This window comes from Fringilla coelebs, assembly GCF_963513975.1.
Source record: "Fringilla coelebs genome assembly, chromosome: 12".
NCBI classification, from domain to species: domain Eukaryota; kingdom Metazoa; phylum Chordata; class Aves; order Passeriformes; family Fringillidae; genus Fringilla; species Fringilla coelebs.
In genome coordinates, this window is record NC_140038.1 from 4,438,528 (window position 1) to 4,452,457 (window position 13,930).

Sequence of the window (13,930 nt, forward strand, 5' to 3'; positions counted from 1 at the left end):
CAGGGATGGCTCTGTGTGCCCCTGGTGTGCCCAGGGCAGCTCTGTGTGCCCAGGGCAGCTCTGTGTGCCCCTGGTGTGCCCAGGGCAGCTCTGTGTGCCCAGGGCAGCTCTGTGTGCCCCTGGTGTGCCCAGGGCAGCTCTGTGTGCCCAGGGATGGCTCTGTGTGCCCCTGGTGTGCCCAGGGCAGCTCTGTGTGCCCAGGGCAGCTCTGTGTGCCCCTGGTGTGCCCAGGGCAGCTCTGTGTGCCCAGGGCAGCTCTGTGTGCCCCTGGTGTGCCCAGGGCTGGCTGTGTGCCCTGGTGTGCCCAGGCCTGGCTCTGTGTGCCCCTCGTGTGCCCAGGGCAGCTCTGTGTGCCCAGGCTCTGTGTGCCCTGCCTGTGCTCCAGGGTCCCATGGCTCAGTGCCCTGTGTGTGCCCAGGCAGGTTTGCCCTCCTGGGGAATCCCACCCTGCCAGTTCTGTGTTCTTTGTCTCTCCCTCACTGCAGCTTCCCAGGATGGGTCTGTTCCTCGGGGCTCCCAAAGCTTTCCCCTGTTCCATGAGTTGTGTCAGTCAGGGCTCACCCTGGGTGTGCAGAAGGTGACATTAGCCATGAGAGCTGGCACTGATCCCCAAAGCACAGTTTTATCAGTGAGCTGCCTTCAGTTTGCACCTTGGCTGGAATGAGCTCATTGTCCAGGCTGCTCTTGGGACTAAACAGGATGAGTGGTTTTGGGTGATCCAGAGCCACAGCAGCTGCTACTGCAGGGCCTGAGCACAGCCACCCTCAGTAATCTGGCTAAACTGGATTTTAGGCTCAGAAAAGCTCTTTGCAGCACCCACCTATCCCCAGTCTATTGGGAGATTAACACTGAGGTTTGAAAAGGCAACTAATGCCTCTGTGAGGAAAATGGATCTTTACCTCTGTTATCTTCAAAAGCCAAGGAAAGAGAGGCAGACTGAAAGACATGTCAACTTTCTTCCCCACAGCCCACAAATACTCTTCTTAAATGTGAGTAAACACGTTTTTCCTCACAGCAGAACAACCTTAACTCTGACCCTGGAGCACTCACAACAGCATATGAGACTGTTTTGATTCTCTTTTGAGATTTGTATTTCCTTCTCAGGTCTGTGGTTTTTTTAAGCCATAAATGAAGAGTAAATTCTTTGCTTCTTTTAAGCTGGAGCAGTGTCACAGCTCCTTGATTATCCCCAGGGGATTTATCACAGTTGTATATTAACCATGGTGTGGGCACAGACACCAGCACTGGCTCGGGACCAGCCAGGATGGGGAGCTACAGAATTCCTGCCACATTGGCAGTGCAGTAGTGAAGGGCAACAAGCAGTTTCAGTGCTTTCCTGGGGAGCAGAATCTGTTCAGGAGCCCCATGGATGGCAGTGAGTCCTGCAGAGGCAGTGCTCAGATCTGCTGGCTTGCCCTGCCTCAGCCAGGATCATCAGGGTGCCTCTGCATCAGGGAAAGCCCCTTGGCTGCAGGCACAGCACCTCCAGAGTGTGCAAAGCCAGCAGGGATGGGCAGTCAGATCCCAGTCTGGATGTGCAGTCAGATCCCAGTCTGGATGTGCAGTCAGATCCCAGTCTGGATGTGCAGATCCCAGCTTGGATGTGCAGTCAGATCCCAGTCTGGATGTGCAGATCCCAGCTTGGATGTGGAGATCCCAGCTTGGATGTGCAGTCAGATCCCAGTATGGATGTGCAGATCCCAGTCTGGATGTGCAGATCCCAGTCTGGATGTGCAGGCAGATCCCAGTCTGGATGTGCAGTCAGATTCCAGTCTGGATGTGCAGATCCCAGTCTGGATGTGGAGATCCCAGCTTGGATGTGCAGTCAGATCCCAGCCCAGCTGTGCCAGCAGAGCCAGGGACAGGGGCTGTGCCAAGGGCTGGCCTTGTCAGGGTGTGCCTGGAGCAGCTGCTGCCCTGCCCAGCACTGCCCCAGGATGTGCCCATGGACAGGGCAGCCCCAGGGCCCCAGCTGGAGCAGAGGGATGATGGTGACCCCAGCCTGGAGCAGAGGGATGGTGGTGACCCCAGCCTGGAGCAGAGGGATAGTGGTGGCCAGCCTGGAGCAGAGGGATGGTGGTGGCCCTAGCTGGAGCAGAGGGATGGTGATGACCCCAGCTGGAGCAGAGGGATGGTGGTGGCCCCAGCCTGGAGCAGAGGGATGGTGGTGGCCCCAGCTGGAGCAGAGGGATGGTGGTGACCAGCCTGGAGCAGAGGGATGGTGGTGGCCCCAGCTGGAGCAGAGGGATGGTGGTGACCAGCCTGGAGCAGAGGGATGGTGGTGGCCCCAGCTGGAGCAGAGGGATGGTGGTGGCCCCAGCTGGAGCAGAGGGATGGTGGTGGCCCCAGCTGGAGCAGAGGGATGGTGGTGTCCATGGTTTGGATAGCACCTAAGCCTTGTGCCAGTACAGACCAGCACGGCTAATTAACCACACAGCCTTGATTGGAGACTGCCAGAGCCAGATCCCACTTCTCCAAGGTGTCCTTGATTCCTTCCAGCTCAAGTGCTGAGCTTGGAGGAATGCTACTGCAGCCCAGGATGGAGGAGGCTGCACAGTTATTTGGGGCTGACAGGGTTTCAGATTCCTCCTGATACAATCCCAATACCTCATTCTCATTCTGTACAAGTGGAGTTTCCGAGATGGAGCTCTCCCATAACCAGAAGTGACTTTTGGAGGGAAGTTTTGGCCCTCCCACTTTCCCAAGCTGTCCTTTCCACAAGAATTGCAAGGTGAGCTTTGGCTGGAAGGACAGCGCTGGTTTTGTAGCAGGAATGCTGAAGCCAGAGCTTGTTTTGGTCTGTCAAAAACCAGGGATATCCATGAACATCCTTCAAATGGGAATCCATGCTCTGCTCTTCTCCTGGCTCCCTTTTTCCCAGTGCAGTAGCAGAAAGTCAGGAAGCACAGGCAGTGCTGGGGTGGAAGGAGCTGTGATGCTCTGGGACCCAGCCTGGGTTGTGTTACACCAGGACACAAAGTCCTGAGTGTTCCTGATGGAAACCAGAGGAGTTGCAGTTACCACTCACGTTCCTGTGCTGGTGCATGGACCAACCCTTCTGGAATGTTCCTGGCCCTCCTTTCCCTGGTGAGCCAAGGAAGTGCTGGAGGGCACTGCAACTCCTGGGTCAGAATTCCCTGTGACACCAGCACGTCTTTGCACTGGGAGCTTCTCAGTGGCAGGAGCTTGTTCCCAGCTCTTCACAGTTATTCCTGCACCAGGAGTGCTCCTGCTTTTCTCTTGCATGGGAATGCAAATGTATTCCAAGGAGTGGGCAGGAGCTGGGATCTCCTGAGACATTTGAAACTGGAGATGTCTCACTTGCAGCTCAGACATTTACAGTTCATAATCATAATGACTCCTGGGAATCCCTGAGCTCCTTCTCGGGTGCCACAGCCCCAGTGTGTCACCCTCAGGGATCTGTTCCCATCCAGTGACCCTGGTGTTCCAGTCCAAATCCCAAGGTGCAGAGTAGGAGCTGAATCCACCCTCTCCTCTCTCTGCATGCACCAAGTGAAGCCTGACTAGGATAGATCCCAACCCTCCTCTCAGAAGCTCCATATCCATCACCTGGTCCCTGAGCCATCCATGCCCTCGGGCTCTTGGCTGTCTGCTTTTTATCTATCAAAGGAAGGAAGGCACATCCTCCCTCAGTCTGACAGGGCTTCTCCCTGCCCTTGGCTGGAGCTCCCTGGGTTACAGCAGGGCTGGAGCTCTTTGAAAAACACCCGGAGGTGTGAGAGGAAAAGTCATTAGCACAGAAAAACCCTGGTGGCACAAAAGATCCTTCTGCAAACTGCTGCTCCAGCTTCATTAAAAGCACAGCCCCGGGCTCTCATTCCAACAGGATGGATTCACTCTAGGTTATCTAAATGAGAATGATCATTTCTGCAGGGGGAGGGAAACAGAGGAAACCAGGAGAAATTATTCTGTATGAATGATGTGCTCAGCTTTCATACTGACCTATTGAGTCAGCAGCTAGAGCTGGATTTCCTAGTACAGCCTTTCATGCTGGATTTTGGAGATATTCTTCTTTTCAGCCCTGAAAGATCACTCAAATGGCCTTTCTCACACTGGCAGTGTGGGCTCCAGCCTGGATGCAGGGAAATCATGGAGTTAGCAGCAGTTATCCAAGCCATTCATCCTTCTGGATTCCAGCATCCTTGTGCTCCCTCCTGGCAAGGGTTGGGCACGTGGGCATCTCTGAGGTGGGCATGGAGACAGACATTCCAACTGGACAGCCAGCTCCAACAGCAGCAATTCCAGCTGGAAAAATGGGATTCCTTTGCCTGATAACAAAGGTTTCCTGCAGTTTTAGCTGTTGAGCTGCCTTCCTGTGGGATGAGAGGCTGATCTGTGCTGTGGGCAAAGGTGGCAGGCACACAGTGCGTGGTGAGGGGAGGAGCAGGATTGTCCCTGTTGGAGCAGCCAGGAGGTGTATGGATTTGGGCACACATCACACAGCCTGTCCCCTGTGTCACAAACCATCCTGACACTCACTCACATCCCTTGGAAGGTGATGCCACCTGAACTCCCCTGGATCAGGGGCTGTGTTGCTTCTGACCTGTAAGAAAGTTGTGTTTGCAGCTTTATTTTCCATGTGAAGAACTGACAGATGAGGAAAACCAGCCCTGTCTGCCATGGCTCTCTTTTCCTTGCTCACCTGGGCAGGAGTGGAACAGCAGAACACAAAGAGTACAAGAAAAGAGATGAATCAGATCCTCTTCCAGAAGCCTCTGCTGAGTTGGAGGCCGTTCCTTGTTGCATTTGATTCATGCAGAGACTGCAGCTGACACCCAGTACAAAGGCAGCTGCCACCATGGGTCACTGTGGAACATGGATCCAGCAAGAACAGAAAGCAAAGAAGGGCATTGCAGCTAAAAGATGGAATTATAGAGTTCATTCCTGAGGAGTGGCTGAAGGTCCAGAAATATTTGCAACCAGCTTGTTTTATAGAAGGAGTTATGGAGCTTTTAATGGTAAATTAGAAGGCAAAGTTGCAGGCAGGAGGGTGTAATAGGAGCCTCCACAAGCAAGGTCTCATAAGCTCTTAGAGGTCTTATTTCTCACCCAAGGCAGCTCAGCTACTTTGGAGGCATAAAATCAGCAGGATGGCTTCTGTTGCAGTGTTGGAAACAAAAAGGTTTTAATAAAAGGCAAAATAATAAACTCTTTACAGAGAAAAACCGCTCTAGGTGCAAGAGGTTCTTGCTCCTGGTGAAACACCTCACGAAAGCCATTAATTTCTTTGTGCTCTTCTTTTTCTAGTGAATTGCCTAAGCCTGACTTTTTGGCTCCTGTCCAGTTGACTATCCTTAGGTTTGAGGTGAAGTCCCCCAGGCCTATGAGATGCCTTTTTCACTTCTGGGCTTATTTCCTTTTTAAGGGGACAAAGGAGAGTTTTATCACTCTGTCAACAAGAGGCGCATTCCTATAAGGAGGGGTGACTGAGGATGAGTTTGTATTTTGGTTTTTCAGCTGGGTCTGCTTGCCTGGTTCTGTATTCTGGATTTTAAGCTGTTTTTCAGCTGGTTCTGCTTGCACACTGTGCCTGAGCTGAGCAGGTGCAGCTTTTCTGTCCCTTCGGCAGGGTTCTGGAGCCTGACTCTGTGTGTAATGACGCTGGGGGCTGTCTGGGGGAGCTGCTGTCTCACCTGTCCCTGTGTGCCCGCAGATCTTCCACATGACCTACGACCTGGCCAGCGCCGTGGTGAGGATCGTCAATCTCATCGGGATGATGCTGCTGCTGTGCCACTGGGACGGCTGCCTGCAGTTCCTGGTGCCCATGCTGCAGGACTTCCCCGACGACTGCTGGGTGTCCCTCAACCGCATGGTGGTGAGTGCCGGCCAGGGAGCGCTGGGACCTGCTTGTGTTTCCTCCCTTCTTCCCTGTTTTACCTCTTCCCCCTGTTTGCACTCTCTTCCCAAAGAGTGAGGCTGATGCCAGGTGTTGTATGTTTCATCCCCTTGATCAGCTCTTAATACGTAATTAAATATAAATAAATAAATAACAAAATATATGTAAAATAGAAAATATATAAAATATATAGTATATAGTACATAGTAACATATAGTAACTATAGTAACATAGTAGATATCTAGTATATAATATATAATATCTAGTATATAACCTATAATACATAATATACAATAGAAATATATATTTTATACGTTATTTATATATTCTGTATATATGTATATGTATATATACATATCTATACATATATACACATATACACATATATACATATAGCTATACATATATATACACACACACACACATATATATATAAAGAATTGAATACAAATAACCAGCTCAGAGATAGTGGGCAGGGTCTCCCCTCTGGGGCATCCCACATGTTGTGCTCCCCGTCCCACCTCTCAGCTCTAAACCCAGCCCCTGGGTGACACTCCTGCAGCACCCACTGCCATCCCCCAGCTTCCCGTTCCTCCTTTCATCCCCCGGGGCCGTCCCACCCTTCCCGGCGCTGTGGGCAGGGACGCAGGTCCTGCAGGGACACAGTGCCGGGACAGGGAGGGAGATCCTACAAAGACACAGTCCCAGGGTTTGGGGGCAGGTCCTGCAGGGACACAGTGCCGGGACAGGGAGGCAGGTCCTACAAAGACACAGTCCCAGGGTTTGGGGGCAGGTCCTGCAGGGACACAGTGCCGGGGTCTGGGGACAGGTCCTGCAGGGACACAGTCCCAGGGTTTGGGGGCAGGTCCTGCAGGGTCACAGTGCCGGGACAGGGAGGCAGATCCTCCAAAGACACAGTCCCAGGGTTTGGGGGCAGGTCCTGCAGGGACACAGTGCCGGGACAGGGAGGCAGATCCTCCAAAGACACAGTCGCAGGGTTTGGGGGCAGGTCCTGCAGGGACAGTCCCGGGGCTCAGAGCAGGACCGGCCCCGGCAGAGCCGCAGAAGGCAGGAGCCAGGCTCCCTCTCCTGGCCCCGAGCAGCAAGGAGCAGGCATGGAAACTGCTTCCCGCTGGAGTCTGAGAATCTGGAGTCGCAGAGACAGGGCTGGGGCTGATCCGTGATTCCCATTGCTGGTCCCTTTGCCCCATTGCCCCTGGAAGGGTCGGTGTGCCCACCCACCCACCCTGGAGTGAGCCAGGGTCACAGGATGAGGAGCCAGGCTGCCCAGTGCCATCCCAAGCTGTGCCCTGCTGTTGCTGGGGGGGAGTTTGACACCATATGGCAAAGGCAGGGCGAATTCATGGTACCGCTCAACCATCTTGCTGAGGATTCAGGAGCTTTTATTCAAAGGGACAATGTCCAGTTGATTAAGCAGCAAAAACTGACAAAGCTTAAAAAATTGCCTGTTATTGCAGTTCTTAACCTCCAGATTCCCCCAGCCAATTTCTTCTTGAATAAAGGAAATAACCAAGCACTGGGGCAGAACAGAACAAATGTAAAATGTATCAAAGATGTGCCAGCCTGCCCTGCCTCCCATGTGCAGGGCTGTGGGCATGGGCTGCTCCTGCTTGGAGGAGTGAGCAGCCATGGAAAAGTCATCTGTTTGCTGTTTATTTATTAATTTCTCCTCTCTGCAATAATGGTTCTCTTCCTGCTGCTGCCAGAGTGCCAGTTCTGGAGCCTGGAACCCTCTTTTTATCTCCAGCAGAACTGTGCAGCAGCTGTCTGGGCTTCCCCATGCTGCCTTTTCTTTATTTGTGTGGCAGGAGCAGTCAGAGATTGGGGCCAGGAGGACGCTCAGCTCCTCATGCCAGGGAGCTCAGAGGTGCAGGTGGCCTCCTCCCCATCCTGGGGGTGACTTGGCCATGGCAGGATGGCTTCAGAGCAGCAGATTTGGAGCACAATTCCCTCATCCCAAAGTCTGGCTGTTGTTGGCAGCAGCAGCTCCTGGCTCTCCCCATCCATCCCTCGGGGCATAGGTGCGGGCTGGGCTGAGAGCTGCCGGCTGTAGTCAAGGGGAAGGGTCTGCAAAAGTGGCAGGACACGAGACAGAGGAGGAAAAGAGGCAAATCCTAGCAGCAAGGCTGGGGACAGGGGGGAGGCTGCATTCCAGAGGCAGGAAGGCTCAGCAAGCTCCAGGAGCACAGGGGAGGGAGCTCCTATCCAGAGCAGAGCTTTCCTCATGCTGCAGCCTTGTCTTCCCAGTCTCTGAAGCTGGGAATTAAACTTGCCTTGGGAGATTTTTTTTTTCTGCTTCTTCCCTGCAGCTAAATCACCTTTTTTTTTTTTTTCCACTTAAAAGAAGTGAAAAAAAAATCATTATCTCTGAAAATGGAACCTCAGTAAAGTGGGATGAAGAACTGGAGGGATGCCCCACTGAGAGTTCAGGGGGCTTCCACTCCAAAAGCTGTGCAGCAATATGCCAGCCCCAAAATAGCCTGGGGTTAGAATATTTAACAAAGAGTGCAGTAGTTCTTTGGGGAAAAAATAGGGTTTTTTTCTCCCACTAATGTCCTTTAATCTCCTGAGAAGATTTCCAGGCGTGTCACTGGTTCCAGCAGTGGATGTGGATGGCAATATCAGTGAAACAATTTACATCTAATCTGGAGGGGAGTGCTGAGAGAGGCCACAGAGTCAGGAAACAAGAAAATGGAGCTCTGGGCTCTTCTTTGGTGGCAGGATGTGGATGGAAGGTTCCAGCATGGCTCTGTGTGATGGACACAGCTGGGAGGGGAGAGGCCTCTGTGCCAGGGATTTTGGGACATTCTGCACCAGCCTGGTGGGAGCTCCGAGGAGATAAATAAATATCCCTGGTGCATGGCTGCCCTGATTGCATATTTGGGAAAGGGGGAATCTTCTGAAGGTGCTGCAGCCAAGGGGAGCTGGAAGTGAGGTCCAGATGCTCTGTGAGTGTGCTGGTGCTGCTCTTCCTCTGCTCCGGGGTTTCCCACCACTTGGCACTCCATAAAACCAGCCCTCATTTCCATGCTGCAGGGAAAGAAGATTCATCACCTCCCATCTGCTTCCTAAAGGTTTGATCCTCATCCAGGGGATTTGTGAAGGGTCTGGTGTTGCCAAAATCATCTCAGGGCCTCGATAAATCCCCGAGTCTGGTTCCTCTGGGTGTTTTCCACATGCCTCGTGTTCCATTTCAGCAGCCGTGGAAGCAGTGGGTGTCTGGCTGGCTCCTGAAACAGCAGGGCAAGATGTTTGCAGTATTAATTGCTGAGTCCCAATCCCAGGGGCTTCAGCATTAGCTTTCCTGCAGTGCACTTTATTAAACAGTGGAAACACTGGTGAGTCAGCTGCAGAGCGTGTGCTGCTCCCCCAGAGCTGGCCTGGCAGCTCCTCTCCCGGAGATCTGAACTCTGCTGAGCCGTGAAAGCTGCTGGGAACACGTGGCCTCCTTCCCTGGGTGCTGTGCTGAACCCACACACCCTGCAGGGAGGGCAGAGATCCTGAGGCCAGGGCAGCAAACCCTGATCAGCCTCCCCTCCACCAGAACACATTCCCGTGGAGCTCTGCCCCTCCTGCCCACAGCACCTTGCTGAGGGCTGCTGATGGAAATGGGGAAGAGGAATGGCTGCAGAGTGTGGGAGAGAGCAATCCTGCATAGATCTGCTGTGATTCCCAGCTCCCCCCAAGCCTCTGGGCCAGCCCAGCCCTCCTGCCTTCCCTCAGCAGGCACAGGAATCTGCAGGAGATTCCATGTTCTGAAAAGTCTCAGGAGCAGCAGGAGCAGAGCTGCCCCCATGGGATGGGAACCTGGAGCTGAGAGTGACAAGCACAGGAATCTGCAGGAGATTCCATGTTCTAGAAAATCTGTCAGGAGCAGGGCTGCCCCCGTGGGTTGGGACCCTGGAGCCCAGGGTGACAGGCACAGGAATCTGCAGGAGATTCCATGTTCTGGAAAGTCTGTCAGGAGCAGGGCTGCTCCCATGGGATGGGACCCTGCAGCCCAGGGTGACAGGGACAGGAATCTGCAGGAGATTCCATGTTCTGGAAAGTCTTAGGAGCAGCAGGAGCAGAGCTGCCCCCGTGGGTTGGGGACCTGCAGCTTAGGGTGGCAGGCACAGGGAGTGCCCTCCCCAGCTGGGGCCAAAACCAGTCCAGACCAGGGTGGGCAGGGTAGACCAGCCCATAGCTGGGAATATTGACCTTTCCAGGGCAGGCAGGGGGACAGGCACCTCCAGGACTGTCCAGGGAGGCCAGCTGGGAGCAGCAGGAGATGGGCACAGCAGCAGGGCTGGAAAGGAGGCAGAAGCACTCTGTGCACAGCCCAGGCAAGGTGTGGGTGCCCAGGTCTGGATCTCCAGGAGCACAGGATGCTTGGCAAGCCCCCCAGGAAAGGCTGCCTGGGACCACTGGGCCAGGGGCACTCAGAGAAGATCCCTGCTGTCAGGTGAAGGCCATGTGAGCTTCCCTTGGAAACAAGCCCAGAAGAGGCAGGTTCTGTGCAAGGTGAAGTTTAAGCTGTCATTCCCACTACTGCCACCCTTTAAACTGCATCTGGAGGAGTGTTCTCTCAGCCCAGCAGTTCCAGGGGTGGGCAGGGATGGTCAGAGACAGCTCCTGAGTTCTCCAGGTGTTAATGGTGTAAGTCAGGCATAACACTGTTCTTTGGAGGCTTTGTCTGTGACAAAGCTGGTGCTGCTCTTCCTCTGCTTTGGCATTTCCCACCACTTGGCACTCATAAAACCAGCCCTCATTTCCCTGCTGCAGGGAAAGAAGATTCATCACCTCAGTGATAGGACTACACCCCTATCCCAAGAACTTCCAGTACTTCTCCGTGTCTTTACTCATCTCACTCCTCCTCTCCAGGGAGGATCCAACCAGTCACACTCACATGTACATCAGAACCAAAATACTCTGTCAGACACCACAGTTTGCCTTCAGGTGCTTCTGTAAGGTACTACAGAACCCAGCAGTGCCTTTGAAGTGTTCCAGGGAAGTGCCTCCAAGTATTCAAAGGTGGATCTGAGCAGACCAGACTCTAATGCCAGAGAAGCCCTTCCAGCACTGCCAGTGTGGATGTTACAAACAAACCAGTCTGAGAAACTGCTTCAAAGTCATTTCACTGCCTTTTGCAGAGTCTCTTGGTGCCTCTGAGATAACCCCCTCTTGATTGTGAACAGGCACAGAGCTGTAGCTCTGCTTTTGCATGCTTTGGGATTTGCTTAATGAGGAGTCATTTTCCCCCTGCAGTTTAAGGCCTCATTTCCCTGCCCTGATGGGCCATTTTAGCCACTCCAGTATCTGTGGAGTGGTGCATCCCTGCTGCAGTGGGGGCTGCTGTAGTTGGGTGTTAGATAGGGTATGGCTCTTACAGGAATGAGCTGTGGCAGTGTGAGGCACCTGGTGCTGATAAACCCATGGCCACACTGCATCTGCAACCTCTTCTAGTCTGGCCTAAAGTACTGTGGGCTTGACCTGTCTGCTCATCCTGGGGAAAACAAAAAACCTGACAGCTAAAGAGGTACCAGGACCTGTAAGTGAAGAATCATCACGGAGCATCCAGTGCTCTTCACACTTGGTACCCTAAAGGTAATTGCTCTGAAAGGCTTCCCCTCCACAGGAGTGCCTCTCTCTGAGCAGTCCTTGATGTGCTCTTCCAGCAGAGCTGGGTGCTCAGGGTTTGTTTGGAGAGCTCTGTGTTTTCCTGCAGCTCCCACCCCCCCAGTCTGTCATCCCTCAGCCATCCCTCAGTCTGGCACCCTCAGCCTGTCCTCACAGGAGCCCTGCTGCTGCTGCTGCTGGGAATTGGGCTGGGGCTCAGAGCTGTGCAATTCCCAGGGAATTCTGTGCAGGCTGCAGGGGCTCAGCATGCTGGATGTCAGAGTTTTGGATGACTAATTCCTACAAAACACTGGCGAGCTTCCTTGTAAACAGCACTCCTGAGCAGCAAGTTGCTGGAAGAATGGCTTTTAAACCTCCAGCCTGCCTGGTACCCAGATGTTCACAGCCACTAAAGAGCCTGGCAGCCAGTTTTCCAGCTCAGCTATTACTGCTCTGTCTGCCCAGATTCCCTTTGGAATTCCCTCAGCTTCCTTTGTCCCTGCTCTCAGGTCTGTGGCGGAGCTGTGCTGCCCTGTTAAACTACTGCCACACTGAACTCAGAGGGCAGCAGCATTCCTGCAACAGGCAGTGAGCAATGGGGAAGGAATTCATTCAGCAAGGGATGGGGCAGGGCAGCTGCACTGCTCCCTGTGCCCAGCTCCATGGACTGTGAGGCTCCACAGCACTGGCAGTGTGCTCCCACCTTTGCAGGGATGCAGCATTTTAAGCAGAGTGGCCAAATGTGACAGGGAAGAAGTCACAGCAGCTGCCATGCCCTGAGTGCAGGGCCATGGCCTCAGAGTGCCAGGAGTGCAGGGCAGGGGGAAGGGGGCTCCTGGAAGGGCAGGAGGCCTGTGGCAGCTGTGGGAGAGCAGAAGTGGGTCTGCAAAATGCCACAAAACCTGGGGGTGGAAACCAAAAATGCCACAAAACCTGGGGGTGGAAACCAAAAATGCCACAAAACCTGGGGGTGGAAACCAAAAATGCCACAAAAGCTGGGGCACCCAGCACTTCTTTGGCCAGGCTCAGAGCCCCAGCACAGCCTGGAGCCAGAGGAGCAGGAGGGGTCACTCCTTTGGCCTCACACCTCTGGCAGCTCCCGTGGCCAGACCCTTCCTGTGCCCTGGCCAGGGGACAAACTCCCTGTGCCCTGTCCTGTCCTGTGTGCAGCTCCTTTGGGCTCCTCACACACGAGCCTAGGGCACAGCCAGCAGCAGTCACCAGTGGCCACTTTGTCTCTGGCCCCTCTCTCTTGGCTGCAGGGTGGTTTTTCCAGGGTCTTGCTCTGTTGGGAGGTGAGCCCAGACAGGCTGGCACCAGCAGCAGGAGCAGTCCCTTCTGGGCTGTGTCTGTGCCACTGCTCCTGTGTCAGCTCTGCTGTCACCTGTGTGGCTTTGCCCTTCTTGCTGCAGTGGGAATCGGGCCTGGCTTGCATAATGAAACTGAATCTGGCCAGGTAATGCTATCAGCTACCTTTGTCCATGTGCTTATCTCCTAACCAAGCATCAGCCCTGGGCAGAGGTTCCAGCCCTGTGCCCAGCTCCCAGCCAGCTCTGTCACTGTTTGCTCCCTGTAAGGTCAGTGAGGAGCTTCCATGGGCATCAGTGGCACTGAGAGCTGCCACCCCCATGGCTGTGGTGAGACACCTCCAGGAGGTGCCCAGTGAGCTCCAGAGCTCCCAGCACTGCTGGCCACTGGTGCTCTGGATGGAGGTCACAGGAGAACTCCTTGTTCTTCAAGCCAGCAGCAGCACTGCCTGTGCAGTGACCTTCCAAGCTGCCACAGCCCCTGGATCTGCAGAGCTCCATCTGTAACCTTGACCCCTTCCAGAACAGGGAGCAGCTGAGGAATGCCCAGTGCTGCCACCCAGCAGAGGCATTTTCACATCCTTGTAGGAGCCATGTGTGATGCCAGAACAGTTACTTGTCAAAGTTTTACAGCAAGAACTTGCTGGCAGATAATACCCACAGGATGGCAAATGCCTGGAGCAAACCTCGAGCTGTTCCATGAGCTCAGGCTGAGCAGAATCACCAGGAAACTTGTGCTGGTTTTTCTCTCTGTGCCATGCTGAGGTGCTGCCTGTGTGAGCTGCAGTGGAGAGCACAAGGTGTCTCAGCACTCTCTCCTGGCAGGATGTTGCTGCTCTCAAATGAAACCATTTGTAGTTCCTCTCCTCTCTGAAAAAGCCCAGTTTTGCACTGAGAAGAACTTGTTGTCCAGACATTACCAAATTCATTTTCTGCCCTTCTCATCTCTCCAGGTAATGACCAGAGACCCTGGCCATTTCCTAAATTGCTGGGCAGTGATTTTCCTCACTCTCAGATCCTGCTGCTGGCAGCCTTGCTCAGGCTTTCTGTTAGTTCTCAGATCAAGTCCATTTCCCAGGGGAGGAAATTATTTGCTTCAGTTCCCTCTGCCACTTGTGGGTCATTGTGAAGATCTCCCAGTGCATCG

The 13,930-nt window shown here is 53.7% G+C and overlaps 1 protein-coding gene across 1 annotated transcript in view; it reads left to right on the plus strand.

Moving 5' to 3' along the window:
* HCN4 (hyperpolarization activated cyclic nucleotide gated potassium channel 4) overlaps nt 1-13,930 on the plus strand; it is a 99,685-nt gene that overhangs the window by 54,476 nt on the left and 31,279 nt on the right. Inside the window, exon 3 of the mRNA XM_084213647.1 lies at nt 5,675-5,836. Within this exon, the coding sequence (XP_084069773.1) occupies nt 5,675-5,836 (162 nt within the window). The remainder of the gene's footprint in view (nt 1-5,674; nt 5,837-13,930) is intronic.